At 44.8% G+C, this 15007-nt stretch overlaps 1 protein-coding gene across 1 annotated transcript in view; it reads right to left on the minus strand.

Annotated features, from left to right (window-relative positions):
* The window catches only part of SLC6A17 (solute carrier family 6 member 17), a 1289761-nt gene extending 1275102 nt beyond the window's left edge, over window positions 1-14659 (minus strand). The window contains exon 1 of the mRNA XM_082246730.1: window positions 14297-14659. Coding sequence (XP_082102856.1) covers window positions 14297-14579 — 283 coding nt within the window. The 5' untranslated portion in view covers window positions 14580-14659. The remainder of the gene's footprint in view (window positions 1-14296) is intronic.
* Window positions 14660-15007: the final 348 nt, after the last annotated feature.

Below are 15007 nucleotides of genomic sequence, written 5' to 3' on the forward strand. Positions count from 1 at the left end.
CACCACACTCAAGCACAATAAGACCCCCACAGGGAATATGCAAACTGAACACAGGCAATGGATAGCAAGAACAGAAGGATAAAACCTGAGGAGACCCTCGCCGCTGCTGCTGCCTCGATCGGTGTTCCTGGAAAGAGGAAGTGATGCTGCCAGGGCGCTCTATGTAAGCCTATGGAGGCTACAAGAAAATGGCCGCCATGCATGTAAAACATGCGGCCGGAGCGAGTGTAGGCAAAATGGCGTCGTTTGGCGCCGAAACCGCCGCTCCACAGTGCATTAAAACACACATTACATTCCAGTATCAGAATACATGTCAGATCGCCGCAGCGATCGCTGTATATGCCCAAACATGCCAAAAAAACATGCCCCACAGCACACAGCTTCACACACTGACCAGTCTGACACACACAGTGTCACACAGCTCCCCCCCCCCCTTGCAGCCCACAGCATGCAGCCGAGAGATAGGGAGACAAGCAGTGTGAATAGAGGCAGGTTACACAGTCCCAGACTGACACCCCCCCAGACAGACAGGTCCCCACATAAATACACTTACCTCACATGGCGTGGGGGACCCGCACAGGCGAACAAGCCGCTGCACATGAGGCAGGGAGAGTCGCATTCAAGACGCACAAAATGGGGGTTAAGAAACCGCACAGCGTCCAGTGAGGTAGCCACCTCACCAATCATCCCTGCACCGAACAGGGATGGGTCGTTCACTGTGCCAGGAGCGTTACCTGGCTGAACGCTCGATGGCAGACTGGGAAGCCACTGACCCACGACCTGCGACCAGGGGGATCAGCCCGAGACCCAGTCCGCATGATCCTCTTCATCAGAAGAACTAACTAACGCTGACAAAAATAACAGCTAAGTAAAGGTAGAGAGAAAACTCAAACAAAATTTTAAAAAGAAGAAAGAGTCTGGGGCAGAAAAAGCCCCAGCACAGAGAGAGCCAGCCACTCCTGACAAGCTAGACATTAAAACTGAGATATGGTTGCAGGAAGTAGGAGGGTATTGACTGAGGGGACCACCCCTTGAGGGTGGGATATGTTAAAAGCTTTATTGTTAACATATTCTGTTGCCTAGCTACTCCTTCGGAGCAAAGTCTAATACCCCATATGTGACGAATATGAAGAGGCGGCGACTGTCGGAGGACGTAAGAGAAACAGCATTTTTGCTTGCACGTGACTTGGTGATAGAAATCAGCAGAGCTTCCCCTCATTTCAGATCTTCCCCTCAGATCTACAGCGACTGCACTTCCAAGTTGTACTTGGAGTGCACAGTGGATTTGACTTTAGTAAATTAACCCCAGAGTGAGAGCATATGATTTTCGTATAACCATGTTCTAAAAAATGTTAACTTTCCCTTATTTCATTATAGTCGTCAGTCACACTTTTATAATGTTCAATATAACAAAAGCAGAGAAAAAAATAAATGTATTCTTTTTTAGTTCTGGAGTAGTACCCGTCTGTTTTTATTGCAATCTGTGCCTTCAATAGAGAGAATCACCCCCTGCTGTGTGTCCTGATAACCATAGTCACCTGGACTAAAAGTAAGGGCAAATAAAAAATGTAGTTGATCCCAGAATAAAGCTCCTCCAATATAGACATTTGTTCTGGGGGGCGTGGCCAGCGCGGGACCTAGATGGACGCCTGATTCTCTGCTCCAGGCGCATTGCATCCAGCGACATCCGAGCAACGACAGCCGCCATCCAGCTATCGACAGCCTTCCTACACTGCCCTGCACCTGCTGCCATGTCGGGGAAGAGAAAGAAGGACAAGGGGCCAAAAAAACTTACGGCCTGCTTCCCGCCGCCGTCCCGGAGCAGTCGACAAGATGGCGCCGGCGGCTCGGGCCTTGCTGCTCCGGAGCAGCGGCGGGCGCACTACTCGGACTTACCTGATGATAATCCTCTCGGGGACCGCTCCGATCCAGGTACTGTGTCTCCCCGCACCCCAGAGCCATCCAGCCCCTCATGCAGCAGCCCCGCCAAGTCTAAGCTTAGACTGGATTCACAGGACCGGGCCTTGTTTGCAGGCCGCACCTCGATGGCGCCAGCCTTCTTGGGACCTTCCCCTATTGCGGATTTCCCTACCCAAGGCAAGCCTATAATGGACACTGCCCTTAAAGATATGATGTATACATTCCATACATCCCTGCAAGCCGATATAATGGCGCTTGCTAACAGACTGACTTCTGAGATCCACTCATTGGGTGATAGGGTACATAATGTAGAATCTTTCATGACTGATATGGTTACCACGGTCAACGACCTTGTAGAAGCCCACGAGGAAAATGTCACAGAACGCCAGTGGATAAAAGCCAAAATCGCGGATCTGGAGGGTCGCTCCAGACGCAACAACTTGAAAATCCGGGGCATCCCTGAGTCTGTTCCGCCAGCAGAGCTACACAAATTTGCTCTGAAGCTATTTACTACACTTATCCCTGAGGCGACTGCTCTTGATCTTACCATTGATCGCATCCACAGGGTACCGAAGCCACCATTTCTTTCCCAGCAAGTTCCTCGTGACACCCTCCTGAGGGTGCATTTCTACCATATCAAAGAATCAATCTTGCAGAGATCGAGGCAACTCGGTCGATTTCTGGATTCGTACTCTGGCATCCAGATATTTGCAGATCCTATCTAAGCACACCCTGGATATGAGGAGACAGCTGTCCACCATAACCAAAGCCCTCCGCAATAACAACCTTCCCTATAAATGGAAACATCCCTCCAAGATTATCATTGATAAGGATGGTGCCTCGCATACCGTTACAAGTCTGCAAAGGGGACTGGACTTGTTAAAGCTATGGGGTATTATCCCCGAAATCGCACCCCCAGCGGATGCCCACAGGGCCCCGAGCAGGGTACCCCAACAATGGCACGCACTGCCCCAACGCAACCCACCTGACGCCTGACCCTTCTGTTTGATTCCCGCACTACCACCACTTTGGATGCTAGGCTATCACAGCAGCTGTGCCTGGAGCCACCTAGCCTGTTTGGCTAACTAACTGTTTCACCCCACCAGGAGGTGGCTTTCTTGCCGATAGTCTCCACTTCATTTTGTTTGTCGCTGTTATTTTCTTTTTTATACTGGACTGTTCTATTTTCTATTCCTCTCCCTCCCTGCAAGCAGGAAAAACCCTTTTTTTTTCAGATTATAATGCATGTGCAAGCTCACCAAACGATCTACAGCCTCCGAGATCTCCAATCGACCACAAATCTTCAGCATTTCTCCGACCATTGCTCAGACCTGCCTTCTCCGGGCTTCATAGCTCGGCACCACCTGTGTCCTGTACCATCTTAACTGTGAGTAGCTACACCACACGCTGGCCCTTAGTCTTCAATGACAGTTAAAATTCTGTCGATGAACGTTAACGGCCTGAACCATCCGGCCAAACGGGCCTCGCTGTGGAAGACAGCGACCACACACAAAGCGCAGATTGTCTGCGTACAAGAGACTCATTTCTTGGACACCCACACACCTATTTGCTCGCACAAGGACTTTCCTGAAGTCTACACTGCCTCATGCCCTAAGAAGAGGAAAGGTGTGCTGATAGCATTCCATAAATCGCTGAACTTTAACCGCCTTAGCGGTATCCCCGAGCGTGACTCGGGGTAGGAATTTTCTGCTATTAGCGGTATCCCCGAGTCACGCTCGGGGTCAATGGGCAGAGCGTGCAGACAGCGCAGCTTCTCTTACCTTATCCTGGCGATCCAGCGATGAGCTGTGACCGCCAGTGAGATCTCCGCCGCTCGTCTGTCGGTAGGAGGACTTCCTAGTTCCGTTCCCTGCAGCAGCAATGCTGCATGGGAGCGGAACTAGGGAGGGAAATTCAAAAAAAAAAAAAAACGTTGCACAAAACACATAACACATTTTATATATATATATATATATATATGCAAATATATATATATATATATATATATATATATATATATATATATATATATATATATATATATATATATATATATATATATATGCATATATATATACATATATATACACACACATATATATATATATATATATATATATACACACACACATATATATATATATATATATATATATATATATATATATATATATATATATATATATATATATATATATATACAGTAAAACCTTGGTTTGAGAGTAACTTGGTTTAAGAGCGCTTTGCAAGACAAGCAAAATTTTCAAATAAATTTTGACTTGATATACAAGCGATGTCTTGATATACAAGTAGCCTCAAGTCACAGCTAAGTATAAAAGAGAAGAGAGGCGCCTCTAAGTGTAGCAATATGGTTAAATTTAATGAAGGTACAACATTTAGCAACTCACATGGTTGATGATTGGAATAGGCACATCTAGGTATGCATCTAGGTATCCTGTGTATGGTTATGAGTAAGCGATTTAATTCGTGAAACGCGTTAACCGGGCACGTCTGTTATGTGCATTGTACTGTCTGTCTGCTACACCGAAGAAGAATAAAGGAGTTTTGATTGTTTTCATCTTACTTTCCCGAGTGCGGTCTACTTTTTTGGATTCTTCATAGCTTGGACGGCGGATCTGACCAGCACCACCCTTTGAACTAACACCTGAGCGGCTCTCTCTTTGTTGTCACATCTAGGTATGCAGGCATCCGGGGTAAAGCTGTCCACATAGACCATCCTCCGCATCAACATCTACGTCATCCCTTCCATGCTGCCCCTCGCTTTCAGATCGCTTTACTGCAGGGTGGTCTTCCCGGTCAGGATTACAGACTGGCAGCTGGCGGTGCAGAAGATGGTCTATGTGGACAGCTTTACCCCGGATGCCTGAATACTTAGATGTGCCTGTTGTATTCATCAACCATGTGAGTTGCTAAATGTTGTGCCTTCATTATATGGAACCATATTGCTACACTTAGAGGCGCCTCTCTTCTCTTTGATACTCTGTAGCTCCTGCTGGATTTTGCTTCTAATCCCCTTGTGGAAGCGGCTATTTGTGGATGGACATTTTATGGTTACACAACCTATCGCAATGCTATAATCTTTTTATATGGACTATAAACTGAAGGACTTATGAATAAATGGTTGTGGAACGAATCATCTGAGTTTCCATTATTTCTTATGGGGAAATTCGCTTTGATATACGAGTGCTTTGGATTACAAGCATGTTTCCGGAACAAATTATGCTCGCAATCCAAGGTTTTACTGTATATCTATATACACATATATATATATATATATATATATATATATATATATATACACATACACATATATATATAATATATAACGCATGAATTATAATCTAATCAATAATATAATTTTATTATATATATTATATATTAAATAATAAAATAATATTATTGATTCGATTATACAGTAATCCCCCGCTACATCGCGGTTCAGTTTTTGCGGTCCCGGTAATTCGCGGTTTTTTTTGTAATGTTATTTTACTATATAAATCATTAAAAATGAAAGATTTTTGTGTTTTTCATAGCTCTTGCTCTGTCTCTAAGTATCTTTTATGTGTTTAAATGAGTTTCTATTGTTTTAAAAGTGTGTTTAAAGACCTTAAAATGCTTCTACACGTACAGTGACAGTAAAAAAATCATGCCTACAATGCATTTTAATAGGGTTTTTCTATTTCGCGGAATTTCACTTTTCGCGGCTGGGTCCGGAACGTAACCCCCGCAATGGAGGGGGGTTTACTGTAATTCACTTGTTTGTGTTTCACATTTATCACATCTGGGATGTCTACTAGAGACTTGTTTTGGTCAGGTTTAAGTCAGTAATTACTAAGAATTGTAGGCCTATAATACATAACGCCAAATTTCCATGAAAAGAATTGTACCGCTTTTGGAACAGAATTCCTGACAGAATCATACCGCCAGGGAGGTTAACATTGTTTCCTCCATTGTAGATCCAAATGGGAGGTATCTAGTAGTGACTGGCACCATTGACGGTTTTGCGGTGACGATTGCTACGGTTTATGCACCTAATGTGCGACAACTTTATTTTTTGAACCGTACCATTAAAACAATATGCTCTGCCCAGAAGGGCCCTTTGATTTTGTGCGGAGACTTTAATCTGCCTCCAGACAGGTTTTTAGACTCCTCCTCCACCCCCACCAGACATCAAGCGTCACTACAGGACTTTATCCAAAGAATGAACTGTTCGATGTGTGGAGGTGTCACCACCCCTCTGACAGGGAGTACTCGCATCACTCTGCCGTCCATAACACATATGCCCGAATTGATGTGATTTTGACTGATTGTGCGGTCCTTAGGAGGGCCGTGGATTCCGAGATCTCCCCCATCACATGGTCGGACCATGCCCCTGTTACAGTATCGTTTACAATCTCATCTGCATCTCCTACGCCTAAACCGTGGAGAGCGAGAGCTGACACCATTAAAATCCCGGAAAATGCTGAACACCTCAGCAAATCCGTATAAGAGTTCTTTCGGACCAATGTGGGGTCGGTCTCGGAGTCTGCGGTCCTCTGGAATGCACACAAGGCATTTAGTAGGGGTATACTGACACAGATGCAGCATAGAATGAATAAAAAGAGATCGAGTGAAATTGACAGGATCACTAGGGAGATAGTGGCTGTAGAAGCTAAGAACCAAACCGCACCTGCGGTGGCTCTTAACCAGCAGCTGATTAGGCTTCGACAGGAACTCAGGGCGTACTTACTAGGCTCCTACGAACGTAACCTCAGAAAGGTTAGGGCGAAATACTATGCTACTAGCAACAAAGCAGGCAAAGTGCTGGCGGCAAAAATAAAGGGACAACGTATTAAGAGCAGGATTAAATCTATTAAACACCCAATCACGGGTGCGTCACTCCAAGACCCCAAAGACATAGCGAATGCATTTAGTAGCTATTACGATTCCCTATATAATCTCCAAGCGACTCAATCGTCATCTCCCACACCCGCACTCATACAGGCTTTTCTCGATTCCATTGCTCTTCCTACCCTGTCCCATACCCAACAAGCCCACCTTAATAGCCCATTCACGGTGGATGAAGTAACTTCTGCCATTGAGTCCCTACCGTCCGGGAAATCTCCTGGCCCAGATGGGATGATCAACGAATATTATAAGCAGCTTAAGGACATTTTGGCCCCCCACTTATGCTCCGTCTTTAATGAAGCCGCGGAGTCGGCCTCCTTTCCCTCGGAAATGCTTTCAGCGACCATCATTACCCTGCCTAAACAGGGTAAGGACCCCGACACTCCCCAAAACTTTCACCCAATTTCGCTGTTAAATACAGACGTTAAGATCTATGCTAAGACAGTGGCCACTAGACTGATGACCTACCTTCCACAGCTAATCCACACAGACCAAGCTGGTTTCACTAAGGGCAGACAGTCGGCTGATGCGACTAGACGCCTCATCAATATAGTGCATGCCGCCCGGACTTCTGGAACGCCTTCTCTGCTCCTTTCCTTGGACGCAGAGAAGGCGTTCGACAGGGTACACTGGGGATACCTGCGCGAGGTGCTTAGACGCTTCGGAATAGAGGGAAGAATGCACTCTGCAATTATGGCCCTATATGCGGACCCCTCAGCCCAGGTTCTGGTGGACGGCACTCTCTCATCACCTTTCAGGATCACGAACGGTACGAGACAGGGCTGTCCACTTTCAGCACTCATTTTTAATATGGCTATAGAGCCCTTGGCCCAAAAACTCAGATAGGACCCCGATATCTCGGGGATAAGCGTGGGATCGCAGGAACATCGCATCAGTCTCTTTGCGGAAGATGTCATACTGAGGATATCAAACCCGACTGCTTCCCTCACGCGCGTAAAACGAATCCTGGTAGACTTTGGAGACATATCTCTCTACAAAGTCAACGAAACCAAGTCCAATATTTTAGACCTCGGGGTGGACGGTACTACCAGAAACCTTCTCAAACGCACCTTCCCGTATAAATGGTCGGACTCTGGCGTGACTTATCTGGGTATCAAACTCACTAGATCTACTACTGCGTTATTTCAAGCTAACTTTATCCCTTTTAAGTCCCAAATGTCCACAGAACTCCAGTCTCTCTCCAGGCATGAACTTACCTGGACTGGGAGACTGGCGGCATTTAAGATGTGTACCCTGCCTAAGATACTCTATCTATTTAGATCCCTCCCGATTCCCATCCCCAAATCGTATATAAACGCACTTCAGAGTATGGTCTCCAGGTACCTCTGGCGGGGCAAATGTGCCAGGTGTGCCGGGAGCCTGTTGATGAAATCCACAACTGTGGGAGGTGCAGCCGTGCCAAACCTGCTTGATTACTATTGGGCTAACCTGCTTTCTCAATTGCGGACATGGTTCCAGCAGCCACCTGACAAGAGTTGGGGTAGGATGGAAAGCGAGGGGATCCCGCGACGTGACCTGAGCACTTGGCTGTGTAGCAGACGGCGAGGAGCACGATTGCCTAAGCATATCCCACCAACTGTTCAGGCCTCTGTCTCGGCGTGGCTGCACCTGATGCACACCAAGTGGAAGTCCACGCCGCTCGTCAACATTGTCCTGCCGATTACCAGCATCCTGCAGATTGTCCCTGACATGGAATTGTCAGCGTGGCGTAGATCTCCCCCGATATGCGTACATGATCTCTACAGTGGGGATCACTTGACACCCTTCCAGCAAGTTGTAACGGACTTGGGTATCCATAATAGAGAATGGTTTAGGTATGGCCAAATTGCTTCCTGTCTACGTAGCAACCCACAATTGAGGGCTAAAATTCCGGTTAACGCATGGCACTACTTAACAGCCATCCCACCGACGGCTAAAGGTATATCGCTTTTCTACCCTCTGCTGGGTGAAAAGGACGCGTTTGTCAAAAGCCGCCCCTTCACGCAATGGGAACGGGATCTGGGGGGATCCTTCTCTCCACTCCAATGGAAAAAGGCCTTGATATCCAGCTCCAAAACCACGTTAAGCGCATCCCTGAGAGAACTTCACATTAAACTGACCTTGAGGTGGTACCTCACCCAGTGTGATCGCGAGGTTTTCCCCCACAGCCCCGTCCACATGTTGGAGAGGCTGCGGAGCTCAGGGAACACTTCTGCACATCATGTGGGAGTGCCCTCCCATCCTGGCGTTATGGGAGAACGTATTCGCTTTAATCTCAACAATGTCCAAGACCCCTATAAAACCGTCGCCTGAACTCGCCCTGCTTCACCTCTCGACTGACCTACTATCACCGATATCCCGCAAGCCTGTACTTACCATACTACTCGCCACTAAAATCAACATCACTAGACGGTGGAGGGAGGTTCTACCTCCATCCCTCTCTGAGGTGATAAATACCACCCAAACGCATAAAACATTTGAATTGTTAATGGCCCCTTCCCATGACAGGTATATGAGAGAGTTGGAATGGTGGAAACCATGGGAACAATGGTATTCCTCCTATATAGTATAGTGGATTCATAATCTGAAAACAATATTCTATTACGTCACTAGGTGGTGCTGAGGAGCTAGCATTTTGGTCAAGTATGATGGAGTATGCAACAGTTGGTACTGTGTAGTGTTATTTACTGTTTCAGTCATTGTTATCCAGTTGATGTGCATTGATGTACCTGATGACTGCTTGCTTTCCCCCCTCTTTTTTCCCCTCCCTTTTCAGTTTATTTCCTGTTACATTGTTGTATGACAAAATGCAATAAAAACTATTTGAAAGAGAAAAAAAAAAAAAAAAGACATTTGTTCTGGGGAGAAGTATATACAAGGGCATTTTTTTTATGGAGAGATTTTCTCTTACTTCCTTTTGCGTCTATGGGACCAGGGGCGGACTGGCCTGGGGGGAAAGGTGGCAATTTCCCCCTGGGCCGCCTGGATTCCCTGTAAATGGGCCGCTGTGCTGGCAGCGCAGAGCTGCACATGTCAGGTACTGGAGATGATCGTGTGCTACTGCTCGGGCGGCTCCAGCGCGGGGTTAACAGAGTGGAGGAGCAGTGACAGAACGCCTCTCTCACTCACTGCAGCTACGAGCCGGCGATGTGTCCTGTGACAGGGCTGAGAGTGTTGTATCTCTGCAGAGCACAGCCCTTCCCTCCTCCTCTACACAAATGGGAGAACAGATCTGCTCTGTCTCCTCCCGCCCCTCTCTCCCTGTGCACACTGGAAACTTCGGATCCTAAACATGAGGCATTATCCGACAGCCACATCCTAAACATGATGAATCCGCTGACTGAGCCAGTGAGGCTGCTGCTGGGACTGTACAAGTGAGTGAGCTGTGACCACACTCTCCCCTCTTTACTCTTTCTTCCCACTCCGTCTCTCCAGCCTCTCCCTCTCCCCCAGCCTTGTTTAACCACTTGCCTACTGGACACTGTCTCCCCCTTCCTGCCCAGGCCAATTTTAAGCTTTCAGCGCTGTCCCTCTTGGAATGAAAATTGCGCAGTCATGCTACACTGTACCTATATGACATTTTTATCATTTTTTCCCCACACACAATTCAAGCTTTCTGTTGGTGGTGTTTGCTTAAAAAAAAAAAAAACATCCAAAAAATGTTTTTAACCACTTGCCAACCAGCCGCCACATTTATACGGTGGCAGGTCAGCAGGTTACCACGTACGGCTGTCCACAGGAGCGATCCTGGGAACGTGCGCCCACTCGCCAGCAGAGTAGCCAATCCACGGGGGCCAGCAGCCACAATTGCCACCAGGCGCCCGCAATCACTCCCCTTGGACAGAGAACGGCGGTCTGCTATTGTAACACGGCAGACCGTTGTTCTCTCAGAAATCAATACAGGGCTCCTATGTTCCCCCTATTTAGGAACACAGGTCTCTGTGTTCATTTCACAATACCATCCCCTCTAACAATTAGAAAACACTCCTTAGGGCTCACACTAAACCCTTTGATCGCCCCAGGGTTAACCCCTTCCCTGCCAGTGTCATTATTACAGTAACAGTGCATATTTTTAGCACTGATTACTGTAGTAATAACACTGGTCCCCCCAAAAGTGTCAAAAATGTCAGTTAGAAGTCCGATCTGTCCGCCACAATGTCGCAGTCCCGCTAAAAATTGCTGATCGCCGCCATGAATAGTAAAAAAATTAAAACAAATAAAAATGACATAAATATTTCCCCTAGTTTGTAGACATGATAACTTTTGCGTAAATCAATCAAAATACGCTAATTGGGATTTTTTTTACCAAAAATATGTAGCAGAATAGAAATTGGCCTAAAATTATGAAAAATTTTGATTTTAATTTTTTTTTTTTTTATTGGGAATTTTATATAGCAGAAAGTGAAAAATATACATTTTTATTTTTTTTGCAGAATTGTTGCTCTTTTTTTGTTTATAGCACAAAAAAATGTATTTGGGTACAGCATTGCACGACCGCGCAATCGTCAGTTAAAGTAACACAGTACCGAATTGCAAAAAATGGCCTGGTCCTTAAGGGGGCAAAACCTTCCGGTCCAGAAGTGGATAAAATGTTTTTCTAGGTAGCACTGATGTGGAGGCACTAATATGCCGCACTTATCGGGACTGATGTGGAGGCACTAATATGCCGCACTGATGGGCAGCACTGATGTGGAGGCATTAATATACCGCACTGATAGGTGGCACTTATGTGGAGGCACTAATATGCTGCACTGATGGGCGGCACTGATAAGGAGTACTAGCAAGACACTGTGTTGCTCCAGGACAAAAAAGCCTCCGTTCAAAGTTCAGCCTCAGAAAGGAAATTCAGGTGCACGCCCTGGTTGCAACAGAAGCATGTGGAAGAAATGGACTGGATGATGGCACTCCAAAAAATTAGTCCTTTATTGAAGAAAAAAAAGATACAAAAATACATGAAGGATGATCATACCATAGCGGAGATGATGACACTGGCAGCTAATGCATTTCACACCCAAGCTGGTGCTTAGTCATAGCATGATTGGAGTGCCTTATATGTATGGGTGGTTCCTGCGCTATCTGAGGATATATATTTTTCCCTTCTTACTGCTGCACCACAGTACTGGTACCAGGAACCAGTTAATACAATGTGTACAGTTTAGGTGGGTGATGCGCTTCAGAAGTGAATATATAAAGAAAAAAAATATAATAAATGTATAAACTGGCGTGGTAAAAAGTGTTCTAGTGATAAAAAGTGTTGGTGTTGATTAATAAAAGGTGATCCAATACTTCATTTATATCTCATATATATATCAATATAAATAAACTATTCAGTAGTCTTCAATACAATAAAGTGCTGAGTGTTTATACTTTCCTAAAAAGTATCAAATAAATAAACCGTAGACAAGATAAAAATGAAAATACTTCAAAAAGAGATACAAAGTGCTGTGTGCTCATTAGCTTAGATCAAGAAATAAATAAATAAAGTGCTGTGTTTATAGTGTCCATATATATAAAGATCCAAAATCAGATGTCATTCCCTTCGATATCATTAAATAAAACAAGGTGCTCTCATGCAAAGTATGGGTGTTGTGACTTTTTGCCTCCACCAGGTGTCACATCTAGGTGCTCTATCTTCTCACCTCAATAAGGTGTATATTGCGCCTGTATACAAGCTTAGCCTCCGAATATCATATAGGCTTTACTTATTCCGGTATCTTCCTCCACTTCCAAGTGTTTCCTGTCCTGTCCTGTTTAATATTTAGGGGTGCATACACTTTCCATCCATATCGTGGCCTCGGGCTCAGTAAAAACATAGGGCAATCATGGTGCAGTATGTCAAATAAGATATTTTATTAAAAAACGTAGTTGCACTTACAATTTGTAGATCATTTGAATGCGGGTAAAATCTCAATGCAGCGTGGGGAGCGTTATCGCTCCGATCTCTAACGTCACTTCCGGTAGTCTGGCGGCTCCTCCTACGCGTTACGTCACGTCACGTGACTTCCTCAGGGAAGGAAGTCACGTGACGTGACGTAACGCGTAGGAGGAGCCGCCAGACTACCGGAAGTGACGTTAGAGATCGGAGCGATAACGCTCCCCACGCTGCATTGAGATTTTACCCGCATTCAAATGATCTACAAATTGTAAGTGCAACTACGTTTTTTAATAAAATATCTTATTTGACATACTGCACCATGATTGCCCTATGTTTTTACTGAGCCCGAGGCCACGATATGGATGGAAAGTGTATGCACCCCTAAATATTAAACAGGACAGGACAGGAAACACTTGGAAGTGGAGGAAGATACCGGAATAAGTAAAGCCTATATGATATTCGGAGGCTAAGCTTGTATACAGGCGCAATATACACCTTATTGAGGTGAGAAGATAGAGCACCTAGATGTGACACCTGGTGGAGGCAAAAAGTCACAACACCCATACTTTGCATGAGAGCACCTTGTTTTATTTAATGATATCGAAGGGAATGACATCTGATTTTGGATCTTTATATATATGGACACTATAAACACAGCACTTTATTTATTTATTTCTTGATCTAAGCTAATGAGCACACAGCACTTTGTATCTCTTTTTGAAGTATTTTCATTTTTATCTTGTCTACGGTTTATTTATTTGATACTTTTTAGGAAAGTATAAACACTCAGCACTTTATTGTATTGAAGACTACTGAATAGTTTATTTATATTGATATATATATGAGATATAAATGAAGTATTGGATCACCTTTTATTAATCAACACCAACACTTTTTATCACTAGAACACTTTTTACCACGCCAGTTTATACATTTATTATATTTTTTTTCTTTATATATTCACTTCTGAAGCGCATCACCCACCTAAACTGTACACATGATTGGAGTGCCGCCATCCAGTCCATTTCTTCCACATGATAAGCAGTACTGTTTTGCACTGATGCAATGATGGGCAGCACTGATGGGCACTGAAAGGCAGCACTGATTGGTGTCACAGATGGGCACAGACTGGCGTCACCTGCTGGGCAATGCTGAGGCTGCACTGTAATGCTGTGCTCTGATTACCTGTACAGGTCTCCCCTGCGAGGAGATGCCGCTGATCTGGCTCTCCACATTTACATGTGATCGGCTGTGATTGGACACAGCCAATCACATGTGTAATGAGCTGCTGCATCGGCTCTTTAACAAGATCGGGGTCATGCCATGTCATATTTGTCTTGCTTCATAACATCAATACCCAATATAAAACCAGGTGGGCATGGATGGAGAGCTGATTCAGTGGTTCAACGGGCCACTTGACTAGACTTGCCCTCCAGGCCTAAGGCTGCCAGCCCTCCCCTGTAATGGGACAGAAAGAAAAAGGTAATTATCCCTAAAACAGCCTCACACGGGTTTTAAATATTCCCTACTCTATTCAAAACTTAAAAAAAAAACAACAAAAACAAACAAGTAAATATCTTAAAAAAAACTTACCTCCTCCGTTTTTCTGACACAGGTAAGGAAATCGCCAAACATTGCCCAGACCCACAGAGTATCCAATTTGCGCTAGGATATACTGTAATTTGCTGTTCCATGCTGGTCTGTCTTCTAGTTCTAAATTTTCTTCCAGCTGTTTTCCTCTGCACTGCTCTCCAGACACATTTAAAGCACTAGCCTTGTGATCAATTGGCTCTTCATGGGCCAACAGGTCAGCAACTGATTCTGTAACATGCTGGTTGCTGTGCTCTCGCTGGGTGACTTTACTGTTTTTAGGCATCTGGAGAAGAGTAGCTCAATGGTGATGGGAACGCTGGTGGAACACTGAAGCTATATAATACAAGCTTCCTTGCAAAATCAGTCTGGAAAAAAAAAAAAAATGTTAGAAACTATTTATTTACTTATTGTACCTTGTGTTAACAATACTAATTACAATTATTTTTTTTTTTCACAATACAGCATATATTATGTAAGAACGCCCTCCAAACATCATGGCTAAAGTTGCAAAGAATGGCAGAAACGTAAATAGGACTACTCATTATTCTAAACATCCATTTAAAGAAGAAGAAGATTCTCCTCAGATTCCTCTTGAGGAACTATGAATTGCCTATGAATCACACAAGAATGCGCGTCGCATTCCTATGCAATTCAGTGCGGTGCATTTGCTGTGCGATTTGATACCAGTCATGTTGTATGGGCTCAAATCGC

This window comes from Pelophylax lessonae, assembly GCF_965119305.1.
Source record: "Pelophylax lessonae genome assembly, chromosome: 2".
Lineage (NCBI taxonomy): Eukaryota > Metazoa > Chordata > Amphibia > Anura > Ranidae > Pelophylax > Pelophylax lessonae.